Source organism: Procambarus clarkii, chromosome 22 (genome assembly GCF_040958095.1).
Source record: "Procambarus clarkii isolate CNS0578487 chromosome 22, FALCON_Pclarkii_2.0, whole genome shotgun sequence".
Classification (NCBI taxonomy): Eukaryota; Metazoa; Arthropoda; class Malacostraca; order Decapoda; family Cambaridae; genus Procambarus; species Procambarus clarkii.
Genome location: NC_091171.1, coordinates 2,324,328 through 2,342,585, shown reverse-complemented (window position 1 = coordinate 2,342,585; position 18,258 = coordinate 2,324,328). Strand labels below are relative to the sequence as shown.

The following is an 18,258-nucleotide window of genomic DNA, read 5'->3' as shown; positions in this document are numbered from 1 at the left end:
GCGGCCGCACCTTCTTCCCGGACCGTCTCATCGTCCACCAGAAGGCCTGCCTCAAGGACGCCTAGGGCGTCTCATCGTCCACCAGAAGGCCTGCCTCAGGGACGCCTAGGGCGTCTCATCGTCCACCAGAAGGCCTGCCTCAGGGACGCCTAGGGCGTCTCATCGTCCACCAGAAGGCCTGCCTCAGGGACGCCTAGGGCGTCTCATCGTCCACCAGAAGGCCTGCCTCAGGGACGCCTAGGGCGTCTCATCGTCCACCAGAAGGCCTGCCTCAGGGACGCCTAGGGCGTCTCATCGTCCACCAGAAGGCCTGCCTCAGGGACGCCTAGGGCGTCTCATCGTCCACCAGAGGGCCTGCCTCAGGGACGCCTAGGCCGTCTCATCGTCCACCAGAAGGCCTGCCTCAGGGACGCCTAGGGCGTCTCATCGTCCACCAGAGGGCCTGCCTCAGGGACGTCTAGGAGCCACAACCTGCCTCCTCCAGCACTACCTGCCATGGATATAAATCAGGAATTTGATGCTGCTTCTCATTCTCTTATTTTTTTACTCCTCTTGGTCCTTAACTGCCTCTGCCTCCTCCTCCTCCTCGTCCTCCTCCTCGTCCTCCTCCTCGTCCTCCTCCTCTTCTCTGGCATCGATAGTGACCCTGGTGATGCTATACAAGAGTGGATAATGCAATCAATTCTTTTAATTTGTATCTAATCATTCATTTTCTTTGAACTTTTCTCTCCTCCATAATATCATTAAATTTTCTTTCAGTCTCCTCCTACATTTTCTCTTCGTCCTTTCTTTTGTCTTTCTGCTTGTTCTCCACCTTTACTCCAGGAGCCAAGAATTACATGTAGACATTCCTCCTGCTCGGGGCCTCGGTCAAAGAAGCCAGCAGTTGATCAAGGACGACCTCAAGACCACAGGCAACAGCCTTAAGTATTGCCTGAATGACCTCAATCCTGTCACAATCAAACTCTGATCACTCTGCCTCTGATGACTTGTAAATCTCCCGCCAATATCCACACATCTCCCCCAGAAAAAGATATTGGATCTCAGGCATACCATCGAAATATATATCTGCTTTTGTTCCGACAGTTCGGGAAGATAATCATCTTACGGTTTAAATAATCATCTTACGGGGTAGGTAATCATCTTACGGTGAAGATAATCACCCTAGTGCTACACTAGACACAAAGTAGCTCTAGATGGGCAGGCTAAAGAGTGGTTTCAAGATTCAACTTTAATGGCCAAGAATTATGTGATTCACCTGGAAGGTCCTTGACTCATCTAGGAGGTACCTGATTCACCTGGGAGATACCTGACTCACCAGTGAGGTAACTGACTCACCACAGACTCACCAGTGAGGTATCTGACTCACTTCGTAGGAACATGACTCAACTGGAAGGTACGTGACTCACGTGTAACGTACCTGACTCACCAGAGACACAGAGAATGCTTAAGATTATGTTGTATTGGTTACCGTAAACAAACAATATACTGTATTATTTAACACTCACTTCACTTGGTGTGAAATGACTCCATTGAGCTCCGACGGTGTATAATGTGTGTAAATATAAAGTATTTTAATTCACTGCTGTTTCCTTGAAAGCTTTCCTACATGGTACAAGATTCAACACGGGAACAGTGGGCATGACAGTGCTAGAGACCACTGTCACCTGATGATCACTGGTGACGGCGGACACACGTCACTACTCAGCCTTATTAAGGGGTCAGGGAGTGTGATGTCACTGATGGCGGTGATGGTGGTGGCGTCACTGATGGCGGTGATGGTGGTGGCGTCACTGATGGCGGTGATGTCACTGATGGCGGTGACGTCACATAAGGTGTGACGATGGTTGGGAACTGACCAGGTGCCACCATTGCCAGGGTAGAGGGCACAAAGGTGAAAGGTTGCTCCTCTGTTACAAGTTGACGTCCTGCCGCCAGTCAACAGTTCTTATACCATATCAATGTTACTTTTGCTACTGTATAGGTAGTTTTGGGGTGTTTGGAGCTCGGGTGATGACAGGTGGGTGACCTGCCCTGGTGAGGCTTGGGCCAGGAGCCCCAAGGTGGGTGACCTGCCCTGGTGAGGCTTGGGCCAGGAGCCCCAAGGTGGGTGACCTGCCCTGGTGAGGCTTGGGCCAGGAGCCCCAAGGTGGGTGACCTGCCCTGGTGAGGCTTGGGCCAGGAGCCCCAAGGTGGGTGACCTGCCCTGGTGAGGCTTGGGCCAGGAGCCCCAAGGTGGGTGACCTGCCCTGGTGAGGCTTGGGCCAGGAGCCCCAAGGTGGGTGACCTGCCCTGGTGAGGCTTGGGCCAGGAGCCCCAAGGTGGGTGACCTGCCCTGGTGAGGCTTGGGCCAGGAGCCCCAAGGTGGGTGACCTGCCCTGGTGAGGCTTGGGCCAGGAGCCCCAAGGTGGGTGACCTGCCCTGGTGAGGCTTGGGCCAGGAGCCCCAAGGTGGGTGACCTGCCCTGGTGAGGCTTGGGCCAGGAGCCCCAAGGTGGGTGACCTGCCCTGGTGAGGCTTGGGCCAGGAGCCCCAAGGTGGGTGACCTGCCCTGGTGAGGCTTGGGCCAGGAGCCCCAAGGTGGGTGACCTGCCCTGGTGAGGCTTGGGCCAGGAGCCCCAAGGTGGGTGACCTGCCCTGGTGAGGCTTGGGCCAGGAGCCCCAAGGTGGGTGACCTGCCCTGGTGAGGCTTGGGCCAGGAGCCCCAAGGTGGGTGACCTGCCCTGGTGAGGCTTGGGCCAGGAGCCCCAAGGTGGGTGACCTGCCCTGGTGAGGCTTGGGCCAGGAGCCCCAAGGTGGGTGACCTGCCCTGGTGAGGCTTGGGCCAGGAGCCCCAAGGTGGGTGACCTGCCCTGGTGAGGCTTGGGCCAGGAGCCCCAATGTGGGTGACCTCAACTTAATTGTCGCAAGTGCATATGGCTGCCACGAGAGGTAACCGGCTGTGCTCGGGTCTCTCCTCAATTCTTTTCCCCACTTCCCTTCCGTCTCCATCCACCCTTACCACCCCTCTCCACCTCCCCACAACCCGCTCTCCTGCTCTCCCGTGTTCTCTCTGTCTCTAAACATCACCCCTTCTTCCTTTTCTCCCCATCTCTCTCTATCAGAGAAAAGTGAAGAAATCTAGAGAATCAGCCAACCCCCTTTCACCGATTAGGTTGCGATGAGGAGGGTGACTTTTTCGGTCCCACTCCTTCCTAAAAGACACCTCGACCACCCTATGTCCGTCCTGTAGCCCAGACAATTCACCCTGCAAAATTGGCTGAGGCTCCACTTGACGAACAGTACTATAAGAGAAAAGATACAAATCTTCAACTGATTTAAAAACAAATGTTTCATCATCAATGAAGCAAACATTCCATCATCAATGAAACATTGACTTTTAATAAAGAACAAATATGCTGCACGATTTGCTAACAAAAAATTAATAAATAAATAAATATATATATATATATATATATATATATATATATATATATATATATATATATATATATATATATATATATATATATATAAGCCTATACTTGCATAAACCACAAGTGAAGATAAACAATCTTTGGACAACACCCACCAGTGGGACTCGAACCCAGAAAGCACAACTACCTTCCAGTAGCTGGCATAACTAGTATGCTTTAACCCACTACGCCATCAGACCTTACAAAAGAAGTAGATAGTTCGAGATATATATATATATATATATATATATATATATATATATATATATATATATATATATATATATATATATATATATATATATATATATATATATACATATATATACGTCCCGTAGCCCCGGAGAGGCTACAGGATCCAGTAAGTTCAGTAGAACTTCGGTTTCAACCCTTTTAACCCTGTCGTAGCAAAAATTATACAAATCAATAACCATGAAAATTACTAAAACTAGAAAAATTAAACAATTAAATTATATACGAAACAACAAAATTATATATAAATTAGGGAAATAAAACAAGAAAAGACTCATCCACATACTTCAGGAAAGCAGAAATCTGTGAGTAAACAGTGGAGTGGCGGCCGTCCCCAGGCCAGGCTCGTTAGAGCGGCGGCCGTCCCCAGGCCAGGCTCGTTAGAGCGGCGGCCGTCCCCAGGTCAGGCTCGTTAGAGCGGCGGCCGTCCCCAGGTCAGGTTTGTTAGAGCGGCGGCCGTCCTCAGAGACGCAGTCATCAATTATAACACTGTGTAATAAAAATAGGTGTGTTTTCATATATATATTATTATTATACACTACAGTTCAGTGTATAGTTGGGCGTGAGTTAGGTGTTAAGGTTTGATTAGTTAGGTATTAAGGACTGTGTTTGTAGTACAAGGACAATACGAAAATGACATCACAAGCAAGGCAAAGACAACCTAAATTACTGCACAGCCACATCAAGAGAAAAATAACAGTAAAGGAAGAGGTAATGAAATTAAGGATAGGGGCAGACGAATTCACTACAACCGACAAGGAAGTGTGTGAGGAACTGAATAAGAAATTCCAGGAAGTCTTCACATTAAAGAAACGGGAAGTTCCAGAGATAAGAGAAGGAATAGTCAACCAGGAACCACTAGAAGAGTTTGAGATTACCAGCGGGGATGTAAGGAAGCTTTGACTAGAGTTGGATGTGACAAAGGCTATAGGCTCGGATGGAATCTCCACTTGGAAACTAAAGGAAGGAGTAAAAGCACAGTGCCTGCCACTCGCCATAGTATATAACAAGTCAGTGGTAACAGGGGAATTGCCAAAAATTTGAAAGATGGCTAATGTAGTCCCGATATACAAGAAAGGGGGATAGACAGGAAGCACTGAACTACAGGCCAGTGTCGCTAACCTGCATACCATGCAAGCTGATGGAGAAGATTGTGCGAAAAAAGCTAGTGGAACATCTGGAGCGAAAGAACTTTGTTACACAACATCAACATGGGTTCAGGGATGGAAAGTCCTGCCTCACAGGATTAAGCGAATTCTACGACCAGGTAACAAAAATCAGGCAAGAGAGACTTCATATTTTTGGATTGCCAGAAAGCCTTTGACACAGTACTGTACGACACAAGAGGCTAGTGAAAAAGCTGGAGATACAGGCAGGAGTGAGAGGGAAGGTACTCCATTGGCTAAGGGAGTACCTAAGCAACAGAAGACAACGGGTCACTGTGAGGGGTGAGGCCCCCCTCATGATTGGCGAGACGTCACCAGTGAAGTCCTGCAGGGTTCAGTCCTTGGACCTATACTGTTTCTGATATATGTAAATGATCTCCCAAAGGGTATAGAATCGTTCCTCTTATTGTTTGCTGATGATGCAAAAATTATGAGGAGGATTAAAACAGAGGATGATAGTAGGAGGCTACAAGATGACCTAGACAGACTGAACGAATGGACCAACAAATGGCTACTAAAGTTCAACCCGAGTAAACGGAAGGTCATGAAACTAGGCGTTGGAAACAGGAGGCCAGACACCAGGATACCGAATGGGAGATGAAGTACTTCATGAAGCGGCCAGAGAGAAAGATCTAGGAGTTGATATCACGCCAAACCTGTCTCCTGAAGCACACATAAAAAGAATTACATATGTGGGGAAATCTGGTTCTAGTTTAATACTGATGAATGTATAATTCTATGAATGCAAAATAATAATTAATTCTAAAATAGCTCGAAGGACCAGAATTCTATTTTAAATGAGAGAGCCAGTGGCTTATGGATCGCTATGATTAAATGCAATAAATTCTATTATTCTGTTATGCAATGAACCATATATTCTATACATTCTAGAACCAGCTTCCCATGATACATTTTGGGGGTATTCTATGAGGTTAGTCTACGTGATGCATATATAATAATTGTATACATTATAATGATTATAATATGCACACACACAGATTATATGGATTAGTAAAATGTAATGCAAAAAATACTTCTGCATATTAAAGATCAAATCATGTCTATGATTAATATGCAATGATTTGAAATGTCTTGACTCTCAATAATTAAAACGGACTATCCACAATGAATGCTGATAATTCTCAGCTGTGACAGAGAAATGTAGGTGTAGTCCAGTCTCTATAACACTCTGGAATCAGCTTGAGATAGTGATCCTTGAACCATGTGAGTATATGACCGTCACACGCTTCCTCAGTGGTGTTGCACCATGCTGCAATAATTAAATTCCATAATTTCCACTCCTAACTAGTATTAACACACATAAATGCAATATCTAAATATTTGGAAGGGTGGAAACAGCACTAACATGGGGTTTATTTTCGCCCTACAGCATCACCACATGGCACCTGCCTAAATACTTATTAATGAGATCAAACAATAAATAAAGAGAGGTAAATGCCTACCGATACTGGTGTCCGTAATTCTGGTGAGCTGCGTCCTCAATCTGAAGCCCGATGATGTACGGATGTTTACAGCATTGTCTGGTATAAAAGGACCGCTTTGGTACACCGTGCTGCCAGTGTATCTAATAATGGCGAGAGAGTCCTCCTTCCCTCTCGGGGGACGCGCATGCGCGATAGGTCCCAGTGGGGGGCCCGAGCATAAATTATATTTATTCATTAAAGCTAAATATGGAAGGAAGTGTTTATGAGAACTGTTTATATCTTAATTAAATACTTTCTGTGGTGAGGTTTGATTCTGACAGTGCAGGTCAGTTCATGTAGACTGCACAAATAAAACAAGAATCCTTTGGAGGTGGAAATGATTTTAGATTATGATATTATTTACTAGAACAGCGATCAAGCTGGGTAAAGGAATTCCAGTATACTTTTGTATACTAAATAAAGTAAACCTATTACTAAATAATTATCTCTAATAAAGAAAAGTAAATGGTTGGACTTCTATTAGATCTTCTGATATGTGGAAATTTATTCTCTGTGGGTGGCTGACGAAATACTGCCACGATTCTAGACAAATTTTATGATGTTCCACATCCTAATGCAATGAATTCTGTGATACTAAACTACAGATTAGTAGTGTTAGTTAATTATGACACTTAGTACAGGAAATACATCCCATTGTACTTAGGATTAGTAAATGAGTATTAAATTATTATGAAGCCTAATACATGCTATTGTATTAGGGATGCGAAATAATTGTTGGATATTTCCAACAACATTAGAACAGCCTTCTGGAACCTGTGTAAGGAATAATTCAGAACCTTGTACACAGCATATGTAAGACTAATCCTGGAGTATGCTGCCCCAGCAAGGAGCCCGTACCTTGTCAAGCACAAGACGAAACTGGAAAAAGTTCAGAGGTATGTCACTAGGCTAGTTCCAGAACTAAGAGGCATGAGTTAACGACACTGGAAGACAGAAGAGTAAGGGGGGAGACATGATCACTACCTACAAAATTCTCAGAGGAATTGACAGGGTAGATAAGGATAAACTGTTTAACACGGATGGTACGTGAACAAAGGGACAGATGTGGAGACTGAGCACCCAAATGAGCCACAGAGACTAATTTGGGTGTAAGGTCTTAAATTTGGTCTTAAACTCCTGTAAGACCTTAATTTCAATATCCAATATTTTATAATCCGAACAGAGACTGAAAGCTTATTTGGTAAGGTTTTATTTCAATTCAGTTTAGGACAGAAACTTGGAAAATGTAAACTTACTCCAGTGAATGTTAGTTTACGGTACACTCAGGCGGAAACTTCTCCCCCAATATTAGTAATCATTGAGTTAAGAAAGATTTTGTTTTAAATATCTTGCCCTTCTTAAGTAGAAATCAAATTCAAAATTTGGATTTTAAATATGTAACTAAAACATTCACATGCGGGTGATCAGTCAAGGAATATGAAAGAAAGCATCTAAAACAAGGATCAATAATAGCATTACACTGTGTGGGACAGGAGCCCTGGTAATTACACTGTGTGGGACGGAGCCCTGGTAATTACACTGTGTGGGACGGAGCCCTGGTAATTACACTGTGTGGGACGGAGCCCTGGTAATTACACTGTGTGGGACAAGATCCCTGGTAGTTACACTGTGGGACAGGAGCCCTGGTAATTACACTGTGTGGGACAAGATCCCTGGTAGTTACACTGTGGGACAGGAGCCCTGGTAATTACACTGTGTGGGACAAGATCCCTGGTAGTTACACTGTGTGGGACAGGAGCCCTGGTAGTTACACTGTGTGGGACAAGATCCCTGGTAGTTACACTGTGGGACAGGAGCCCTGGTAATTACACTGTGTGGGACAAGATCCCTGGTAATTACACTGTGTGGGACGGAGCCCTGGTAATTACACTGTGTGGGACAAGATCCCTGGTAGTTACACTGTGTGGGACAAGATCCCTGGTAGTTACACTGTGTGGGACAAGATCCCTGGTAGTTACACTGTGGGACAGGAGCCCTGGTAATTACACTGTGTGGGACAAGATCCCTGGTAGTTACACTGTGGGACAGGAGCCCTGGTAATTACACTGTGTGGGACAAGATCCCTGGTAGTTACACTGTGTGGGACAGGAGCCCTGGTAATTACACTGTGTGGGACGGAGCCCTGGTAATTACACTGTGTGGGACAGGAGCCCTGGTAATTACACTGTGTGGGACGGAGCCCTGGTAATTACACTGTGTGGGACAGGAGCCCTGGTAATTACACTGTGTGGGACGGAGCCCTGGTAATTACACTGTGTGGGACGGAGCCCTGGTAATTACACTGTGTGGGACGGAGCCCTGGTAATTACACTGTGTGGGACGGAGCCCTGGTAATTACACTGTGTGGGACAGGAGCCCTGGTAATTACACTGTGTGGGACGGAGCCCTGGTAATTACACTGTGTGGGACGGAGCCCTGGTAATTACACTGTGTGGGACGGAGCCCTGGTAATTACACTGTGTGGGACGGAGCCCTGGTAATTACACTGTGTGGGACGGAACCCTGGTAATTACACTGTGTGGGACAGGAGCCCTGGTAATTACACTGTGTGGGACGGAGCCCTGGTAATTACACTGTGTGGGACAGGAGCCCTGGTAATTACACTGTGTGGGACGGAGCCCTGGTAATTACACTGTGTGGGACGGAGCCCTGGTAATTACACTGTGTTGGACGGAGCCCTGGTAATTACACTGTGTGGGACAGGAGCCCTGGTAATTACACTGTGTGGGACGGAGCCCTGGTAATTACACTGTGTGGGACGGAGCCCTGGTAATTACACTGTGTGGGACAGGAGCCCTGGTAATTACACTGTGTGGGACAGGAGCCCTGGTAATTACACTGTGTGGGACAGGAGCCCTGGTAATTACACTGTGTGGGACGGAGCCCTGGTAATTACACTGTGTGGGACAAGATCCCTGGTAGTTACACTGTGGGACAGGAGCCCTGGTAATTACACTGTGTGGGACAAGATCCCTGGTAGTTACACTGTGGGACAGGAGCCCTGGTAATTACACTGTGTGGGACAAGATCCCTGGTAGTTACACTGTGTGGGACAGGAGCCCTGGTAGTTACACTGTGTGGGACAAGATCCCTGGTAGTTACACTGTGGGACAGGAGCCCTGGTAATTACACTGTGTGGGACAAGATCCCTGGTAATTACACTGTGTGGGACGGAGCCCTGGTAATTACACTGTGTGGGACAAGATCCCTGGTAGTTACACTGTGTGGGACAAGATCCCTGGTAGTTACACTGTGTGGGACAAGATTCCTGGTAGTTACACTGTGGGACAGGAGCCCTGGTAATTACACTGTGTGGGACAAGATCCCTGGTAGTTACACTGTGGGACAGGAGCCCTGGTAATTACACTGTGTGGGACAAGATCCCTGGTAGTTACACTGTGTGGGACAGGAGCCCTGGTAATTACACTGTGTGGGACGGAGCCCTGGTAATTACACTGTGTGGGACAGGAGCCCTGGTAATTACACTGTGTGGGACGGAGCCCTGGTAATTACACTGTGTGGGACAGGAGCCCTGGTAATTACACTGTGTGGGACGGAGCCCTGGTAATTACACTGTGTGGGACGGAGCCCTGGTAATTACACTGTGTGGGACGGAGCCCTGGTAATTACACTGTGTGGGACGGAGCCCTGGTAATTACACTGTGTGGGACAGGAGCCCTGGTAATTACACTGTGTGGGACGGAGCCCTGGTAATTACACTGTGTGGGACGGAGCCCTGGTAATTACACTGTGTGGGACGGAGCCCTGGTAATTACACTGTGTGGGACGGAGCCCTGGTAATTACACTGTGTGGGACGGAACCCTGGTAATTACACTGTGTGGGACAGGAGCCCTGGTAATTACACTGTGTGGGACGGAGCCCTGGTAATTACACTGTGTGGGACAGGAGCCCTGGTAATTACACTGTGTGGGACGGAGCCCTGGTAATTACACTGTGTGGGACGGAGCCCTGGTAATTACACTGTGTGGGACGGAGCCCTGGTAATTACACTGTGTGGGACAGGAGCCCTGGTAATTACACTGTGTGGGACGGAGCCCTGGTAATTACACTGTGTGGGACGGAGCCCTGGTAATTACACTGTGTGGGACAGGAGCCCTGGTAATTACACTGTGTGGGACAGGAGCCCTGGTAATTACACTGTGTGGGACAGGAGCCCTGGTAATTACACTGTGTGGGACGGAGCCCTGGTAATTACACTGTGTGGGACAGGAGACCTGGTAATTACACTGTGTGGGACAGGAGCCCTGGTAATTACACTGAGTGGGACAGGAGCCCTGGTAATTACACTGTGTGGGACAGGAGCCCTGGTAATTACACTGTGTGGGACAGGAGCCCTGGTAATTACACTGTGTGGGACGGAGCCCTGGTAATTACACTGTGTGGGACAGGAGCCCTGGTAATTACACTGTGTGGGACGGAGCCCTGGTAATTACACTGTGTGGGACAGGAGCCGTGGTAATTACACTGTGTGGGACAGGAGCCCTGGTAATTACACTGTGTGGGACAGGAGCCCTGGTAATTACACTGTGTGGGACAGGAGCCCTGGTAATTACACTGTGTGGGACAGGAGCCCTGGTAATTACACTGTGTGGGACAGGAGCCCTGGTAATTACACTGTGTGGGACGGAGCCCTGGTAATTACACTGTGTGGGACGGAGCCCTGGTAATTACACTGTGTGGGACGGAGCCCTGGTAATTACACTGTGTGGGACGGAGCCCTGGTAATTACACTGTGTGGGACGGAGCCCTGGTAATTACACTGTGTGGGACGGAGCCCTGGTAATTACACTGTGTGGGACAGGAGCCCTGGTAATTACACTGTGTGGGACGGAGCCCTGGTAATTACACTGTGTGGGACGGAGCCCTGGTAATTACACTGTGTGGGACGGAGCCCTGGTAATTACACTGTGTGGGACGGAGCCCTGGTAATTACACTGTGTGGGACGGAGCCCTGGTAATTACACTGTGTGGGACGGAGCCCTGGTAATTACACTGTGTGGGACAGGAGCCCTGGTAATTACACTGTGTGACACCCCAGATAAGTCAGCTGTGTCACCTGAGAGTACGACAAAGCCTCCCCCAAGTGAACCAAGCGGATAAGTAAAGTGAAGTAAGTTTACTGAGGTATAACTACCCACAAGAGGGGTGGGGTGGCGAGGTGGCTCAAGCAGTTCTCATTATGTAGCGGGCGAGGACTTGCCTAATAATAGTAACATGAGAGTGAGGAGAGGAGCCACGTACGTCAGACTCGAGTGCAGTAAGTGACAACCCTCACAACGTGTCAACTCTCTCATACATGCACCAAACAATGCAATTGGCGGCCTAAACCCGAAAGAGTAACCAGGTGATTTGGACCAGGTTACTTTTATGGTAATTTGAAAACCCACAAAACAGCTTCCCGCGTAGGCCTATAATTTAACACCCCCCCCCCCCCCCCTACGCCTGCTTATAAGTCCCAGAGACTGAATCATGTATTAATCTCCGTACATCCCATTACATTCTAACTTAAATATTCTAGCGTGTATCTTGTCATACATATATACTTGCGACTCTACATGACACGTAAATAGTACATATACACAAATGTATATTAATTGTGACAAATGTTAAAACATCCTAATGTAGTCAAGTGGACACGTCACAGTGGACTCTCAGTGGACACGTCACAGTAGAGACGTCACAGTGGACTCTCAGTGGACACGTCACAGTGGACTCTCAGTGGACACGTCACAGTGGACTCTCAATGGACACGTCACAGTGGACTCTCAGTGGACACGTCACAGTGGACTCTCAGTGGACACGTCACAGTGGACTCTCAGTGGACACGTCACAGTAGACACGTCACAGTGGACTCTCAGTGGACACGTCACAGTGGACTCTCAGTGGACACGTCACAGTGGACTCTCAGTGGACACGTCACAGTGGACTCTCAGTGGACACGTCACAGTGGACTCTCAGTGGACACGTCACAGTAGACACGTCACAGTGGACTCTCAGTGGACACGTCACAGTGGACTCTCAGTGGACACGTCACAGTGGACTCTCAGTGGACACGTCACAGTGGACTCTCAGTGGACACGTCACAGTAGACACGTCACAGTGGACTCTCAGTGGACACGTCACAGTGGACTCTCAGTGGACACGTCACAGTGGACTCTCAATGGACACGTCACAGTGGACTCTCAGTGGACACGTCACAGTGGACTCTCAGTGGACACGTCACAGTGGACTTTCAGTGGACACGTCACAGTAGACACGTCACAGTGGACTCTCAGTGGACACGTCACAGTGGACTCTCAGTGGACACGTCACAGTGGACTCTCAGTGGACACGTCACAGTGGACTCTCAGTGGACACGTCACAGTAGACACGTCACAGTGGACTCTCAGTGGACACGTCACAGTGGACTCTCAGTGGACACGTCACAGTGGACTCTCAGTGGACACGTCACAGTGGACTCTCAGTGGACACGTCACAGTGGACACGTCACAGTAGACACGTCACAGTGGACTCTCAGTGGACACGTCACAGTGGACTCTCAGTGGACACGTCACAGTGGACTCTCAGTGGACACGTCACAGTGGACTCTCAGTGGACACGTCACAGTGGACTCTCAGTGGACACGTCACAGTGGACTCTCAGTGGACACGTCACAGTGGACTCTCAGTGGACACGTCACAGTGGACTCTCAGTGGACACGTCACAGTAGACACGTCACAGTGGACTCTCAGTGGACACGTCACAGTGGACTCTCAGTGGACACGTCACAGTGGACTCTCAGTGGACACGTCACAGTGGACTCTCAGTGGACACGTCACAGTAGACACGTCACAGTGGACTCTCAGTGGACACGTCACAGTGGACTCTCAGTGGACACGTCACAGTAGACACGTCACAGTGGACTCTCAGTGGACACGTCACAGTGGACACGTCACAGTGGACTCTCAGTGGACACGTCACAGTGGACACGTCACAGTGGACTCTCAGTGGACACGTCACAGTGGACACGTCACAGTGGACTCTCAGTGGACACGTCACAGTGGACACGTCACAGTGGACTCTCAGTGGACACGTCACAGTGGACTCTCAGTGGACACGTCACATTGGACACGTCACAGTGGTCATGTCACAGTGGACACGTCACAGTGGACACGTCACAGTGGACACGTCACAGTGGACACGTCACAGTGGACTCTCAGTGGACACGTCACAGTGGACACGTCACAGTGGACACGTCACAGTGGACACGTCTCAGTGGACACGTCACAGTGGACACGTCACAGTGGACACGTCACAGTGGACACGTCACAGTGGACACGTCTCAGTGGACACGTCACAGTGGGCACGTCACAGTGGACACGTCTCAGTGGACACGTCACAGTGGACACGTCACAGTGGACACGTCACAGTGGACACGTCACAGTGGACACGTCACAGTGAACACGTCACAGTGGACACGTCTCAGTGGACACGTCACAGTGGGCACGTCACAGTGGACACGTCTCAGTGGACACGTCACAGTGGACACGTCACAGTGAACACGTCACAGTGGACACGACACAGTGGACACGTCACAGTGAACACGTCACAGTGGACACGTCTCAGTGGACACGTCACAGTGGACACGTCACAGTGGACACGTCACAGTGGACACGTCACAGTGGACACGTCACACTGGACTCTCAGTGGACACGTCACAGTGGACACGTCACAGTGGACACGTCACAGTGGACTCTCAGTGGACACGTCACAGTGGACTCTCAGTGAACACGTCACAGTGGACACGTCACAGTGAACACGTCACAGTGGACACGTCACAGTGGACACGTCACAGTGGACACGTCACAGTGGACACGTCACAGTGGACACGTTACAGTGGACTCTCAGTGGACACGTCACAGTGGACACGTCACAGTGGACACGTCACAGTGGACACGTCACAGTGGACTCTCAGTGGACACGTCACAGTGGACTCTCAGTGAACACGTCACAGTGGACTCTCAGTGGGCACGTCACAGTGGACACGTCACAGTGGACACGTCACAGTGGACACGTCACAGTGAACACGTCACAGTGGACTCTCAGTGGGCACGTCACAGTGGACACGTCACAGTGGACACGTCACAGTAGACTCTCAGTGGACTCTCAGTGGGCACGTCACAGTGGACACGTCACAGTGGACACGTCACAGTGGACTCTCAGTGGACACGTCACAGTGGACACGTCACAGTGAACACGTCACAGTGGGCACGTCACAGTGGACACGTCACAGTGGACACGTCACAGTGGACACGTCACAGTGGACACGTCACGGTGGACACGTCACAGTGGACACGTCACAGTGAACACGTCACAGTGAACACGTCACAGTGGACTCTCAGTGGGCACGTCACAGTGGACACGTCACAGTGGACACGTCACAGTGGACTCTCAGTGGACACGTCACAGTGGACACGTCACAGTGGACACGTCACAGTGAACACGTCACAGTGGACTCTCAGTGGACACGTCACAGTGGACTCTCAGTGGACACGTCACAGTGGACACGTCACAGTGGACACGTCACAGTGGACACGTCACAGTGGACTCTCAGTGGACACGTCACAGTGGACTCTCAGTGGACACGTCACAGTGAACTCTCAGTGAACACGTCACAGTGAACACGTCACAGTGGACTCTCAGTGAACACGTCACAGTGGACTCTCAGTGGACACGTCACAGTGGACACGTCACAGTGAACACGTCACAGTGGACTCTCAGTGAACACGTCACAGTGGACACGTCACAGTGGACACGTCACAGTGGACTCTCAGTGAACACGTCACAGTGGACACGTCACAGTGAACACGTCACAGTGGACACGTCACAGTGGACACGTCACAGTGGACTCTCAGTGAACACGTCACAGTGGACACGTCACAGTGGACTCTCAGTGAACACGTCACAGTGGACTCTCAGTGAACACGTCACAGTGAACTCTCAGTGGACACGTCACAGTGAACACGTCACAGTGGACACGTCTCAGTGGACACGTCACAGTGGACTCTCAGTGAACACGTCACAGTGGACTCTCAGTGGACACGTCACAGTGAACACGTCACAGTGGACACGTCTCAGTGGACACGTCACAGTGGACTCTCAGTGAACACGTCACAGTGGACTCTCAGTGGACACGTCACAGTGAACACGTCACAGTGGACACGTCACAGTGGACTCTCAGTGAACACGTCACAGTGGACTCTCAGTGGACACGTCACAGTGAACACGTCACAGTGGACACGTCACAGTGGACTCTCAGTGAACACGTCACAGTGGACACGTTACAGTGGACACGTCTCAGTGGACATGTCACAGTGGACACGTCTCAGTGGACACGTCACAGTGGACACGTCACAGTGGACACGTCACAGTGGACACGTCACAGTGTGCACGTCACAGTGGACACGTCTCAGTGGACACTTCTCAGTGGACACGTCACAGTGGACTCTCAGTGAACACGTCACAGTGGACTCTCAGTGGACACGTCACAGTGAACACGTCACAGTGGACACGTCACAGTGGACTCTCAGTGAACACGTCACAGTGGACACGTCACAGTGGACTCTCAGTGAACACGTCACAGTGGGCACGTCACAGTGGACACGTCTCAGTGGACACGTCTCAGTGGACACGTCACAGTGGACTCTCAGTGAACACGTCACAGTAGACTCTCAGTGGACACGTCACAGTGAACACGTCACAGTGGACACGTCACAGTGGACTCTCAGTGAACACGTCACAGTGGACACGTTACAGTGGACACGTCTCAGTGGACACGTCACAGTGGACACGTCTCAGTGGACACGTCTCAGTGGACACGTCACAGTGGACACGTCACAGTGGACACGTCACAGTGGACACGTCACAGTGGGCACGTCACAGTGGACACGTCTCAGTGGACACGTCTCAGTGGACACGTCTCAGTGGACACGTCTCAGTGGACACGTCTCAGTGGACACGTCTCAGTGGACACATCAAAGGGGACACGTCTCAGTGGACACGTCTCAGTGGACACGTCACAGTGGACACGTCTCAGTGGACACGTCACAGTGGACACGTCTCAGTGGACACGTCTCAGTGGACACGTCTCAGTGGACACGTCTCAGTGGACACGTCTCAGTGGACACGTCTCAGTGGACACATCAAAGGGGACACGTCACAGTGGACACGTCTCAGTGGACACGTCACAGTGGACACGTCTCAGTGGACACGTCTCGAGGTGGACACGTCTCAGTGGACACGTCTCAGTGGACACGTCTCAGTGGACACATCAAAGGGGACACGTCACAGTGGACACGTCTCAGTGGACACGTCACAGTGGACACGTCTCAGTGGACACGTCTCAGTGGACACGTCTCAGTGGACACGTCTCAGTGGACACGTCTCAGTGGACACGTCTCAGTGGACACGTCTCAGTGGACACGTCTCAGTGGACACATCAAAGGGGACACGTCACAGTGGACACGTCTCAGTGGACACGTCACAGTGGACACGTCTCAGTGGACACGTCTCAGTGGACACGTCTCAGTGGACACGTCTCAGTGGACACGTCTCAGTGGACACGTCTCAGTGGACACATCAAAGGGGACACGTCTCAGTGGACACGTCTCAGTGGACACATCAAAGGGGACACGTCTCAGTGGACACGTCTCAGTGGACACGTCTCAGTGGACACGTCTCAGTGGACACGTCTCAGTGGACACATCAAAGGGGACACGTCTCAGTGGACACGAACATTTATCATGACAGTTATGGACAACACATGTGAATATGGCGACGACATATTCATGTGTGTTGGCAACAATGACACATGGAAGAGTCTTCGTGGCAAGCTTCAAGAAGTCTCAGGCTTGAGGGTCACAGCTGAGAAGAGTGTAGGTCAGTGCTGAGAAGACTGTAGGTCAGTGCTGAGAAGACTGTAGGTCAGTGCTGAGAAGAGTGTAGGTCACTGCTGAGAAGAGTGTAGGTCAGTGCTGAGAAGACTGTAGGTCAGTGCTGAGAAGACTGTAGGTCAGTGCTGTGAAGACTGTAGGTCAGTGCTGAGAAGAGTGTAGGTCAGTGCTGAGAAGACTGTAGGTCAGTGCTGAGAAGAGTGTAGGTCAGTGCTGAGAAGACTGTAGGTCAGTGCTGAGAAGACTGTAGGTCAGTGCTGAGAAGACTGTAGGTCAGTGCTGAGAAGACTGTAGGTCAGTGCTGAGAAGAGTGTAGGTCACTGCTGAGAAGAGTGTAGGTCACTGCTGAGAAGAGTGTAGGTCACTGCTGAGAAGAGTGTAGGTCACTGCTGAGAAGACTGTAGGTCAGTGCTGAGAAGAGTGTAGGTCACTGCTGAGAAGACTGTAGGTCAGTGCTGAGAAGAGTGTAGGTCACTGCTGAGAAGAGTGTAGGTCAGTGCTGAGAAGAGTGTAGGTCAGTGCTGAGAAGACTGTAGGTCAGTGCTGAGAAGAGTGTAGGTCACTGCTGAGAAGAGTGTAGGTCACTGCTGAGAAGAGTGTAGGTCACTGCTGAGAAGAGTGTAGGAGGCAGGATTCCGTTCCTCAGTGTTCTCATTGACTGTTTTTTTGCGTTTTGAGGACCAAAGGATTTGGCAAGCTGGGGGGGCGTAGGTACATAAGGATAAGGTGGGAAACAGGATGAGGGTGGCGACGAGGAGGACAGAGAGAGCCATGGCCTATCCCTGCGGACGGGGAGTAGTCTACGATTCTGTCCGTCGATGAAAGGCTCCTTTTCCCTCTAGTCCCCTAGCCACCCTCCCCTCTCTCTCTCTCTTCCCCTATCCATCTTCTATTTCTCTCGTGCCAATCTTCCTCTTCTCCTCCCCTC

General features: G+C 49.9%; 2 protein-coding genes across 2 annotated transcripts; both read left to right on the top strand.

Annotated features, from left to right (window-relative positions):
* The first annotated feature begins 4,339 nt into the window (after nt 1-4,339).
* LOC138367602 (uncharacterized) lies at nt 4,340-12,894 on the top strand. Its single transcript, XM_069329321.1, has 2 exons — nt 4,340-4,417; nt 12,025-12,894. The coding sequence occupies exons 1-2, from the start codon at nt 4,340-4,342 to the stop codon at nt 12,892-12,894; spliced, it is 948 nt and encodes a 315-aa protein (XP_069185422.1).
* A 2,850-nt stretch (nt 12,895-15,744) lies between these two features.
* Nucleotides 15,745-17,184, top strand: LOC138367601 (Kruppel-like factor 18). The gene has a single exon (XM_069329320.1). It carries the CDS (start codon nt 15,745-15,747, stop codon nt 17,182-17,184), a length of 1,440 nt encoding a protein of 479 aa, XP_069185421.1.
* The last annotated feature ends 1,074 nt before the right edge of the window (nt 17,185-18,258 follow it).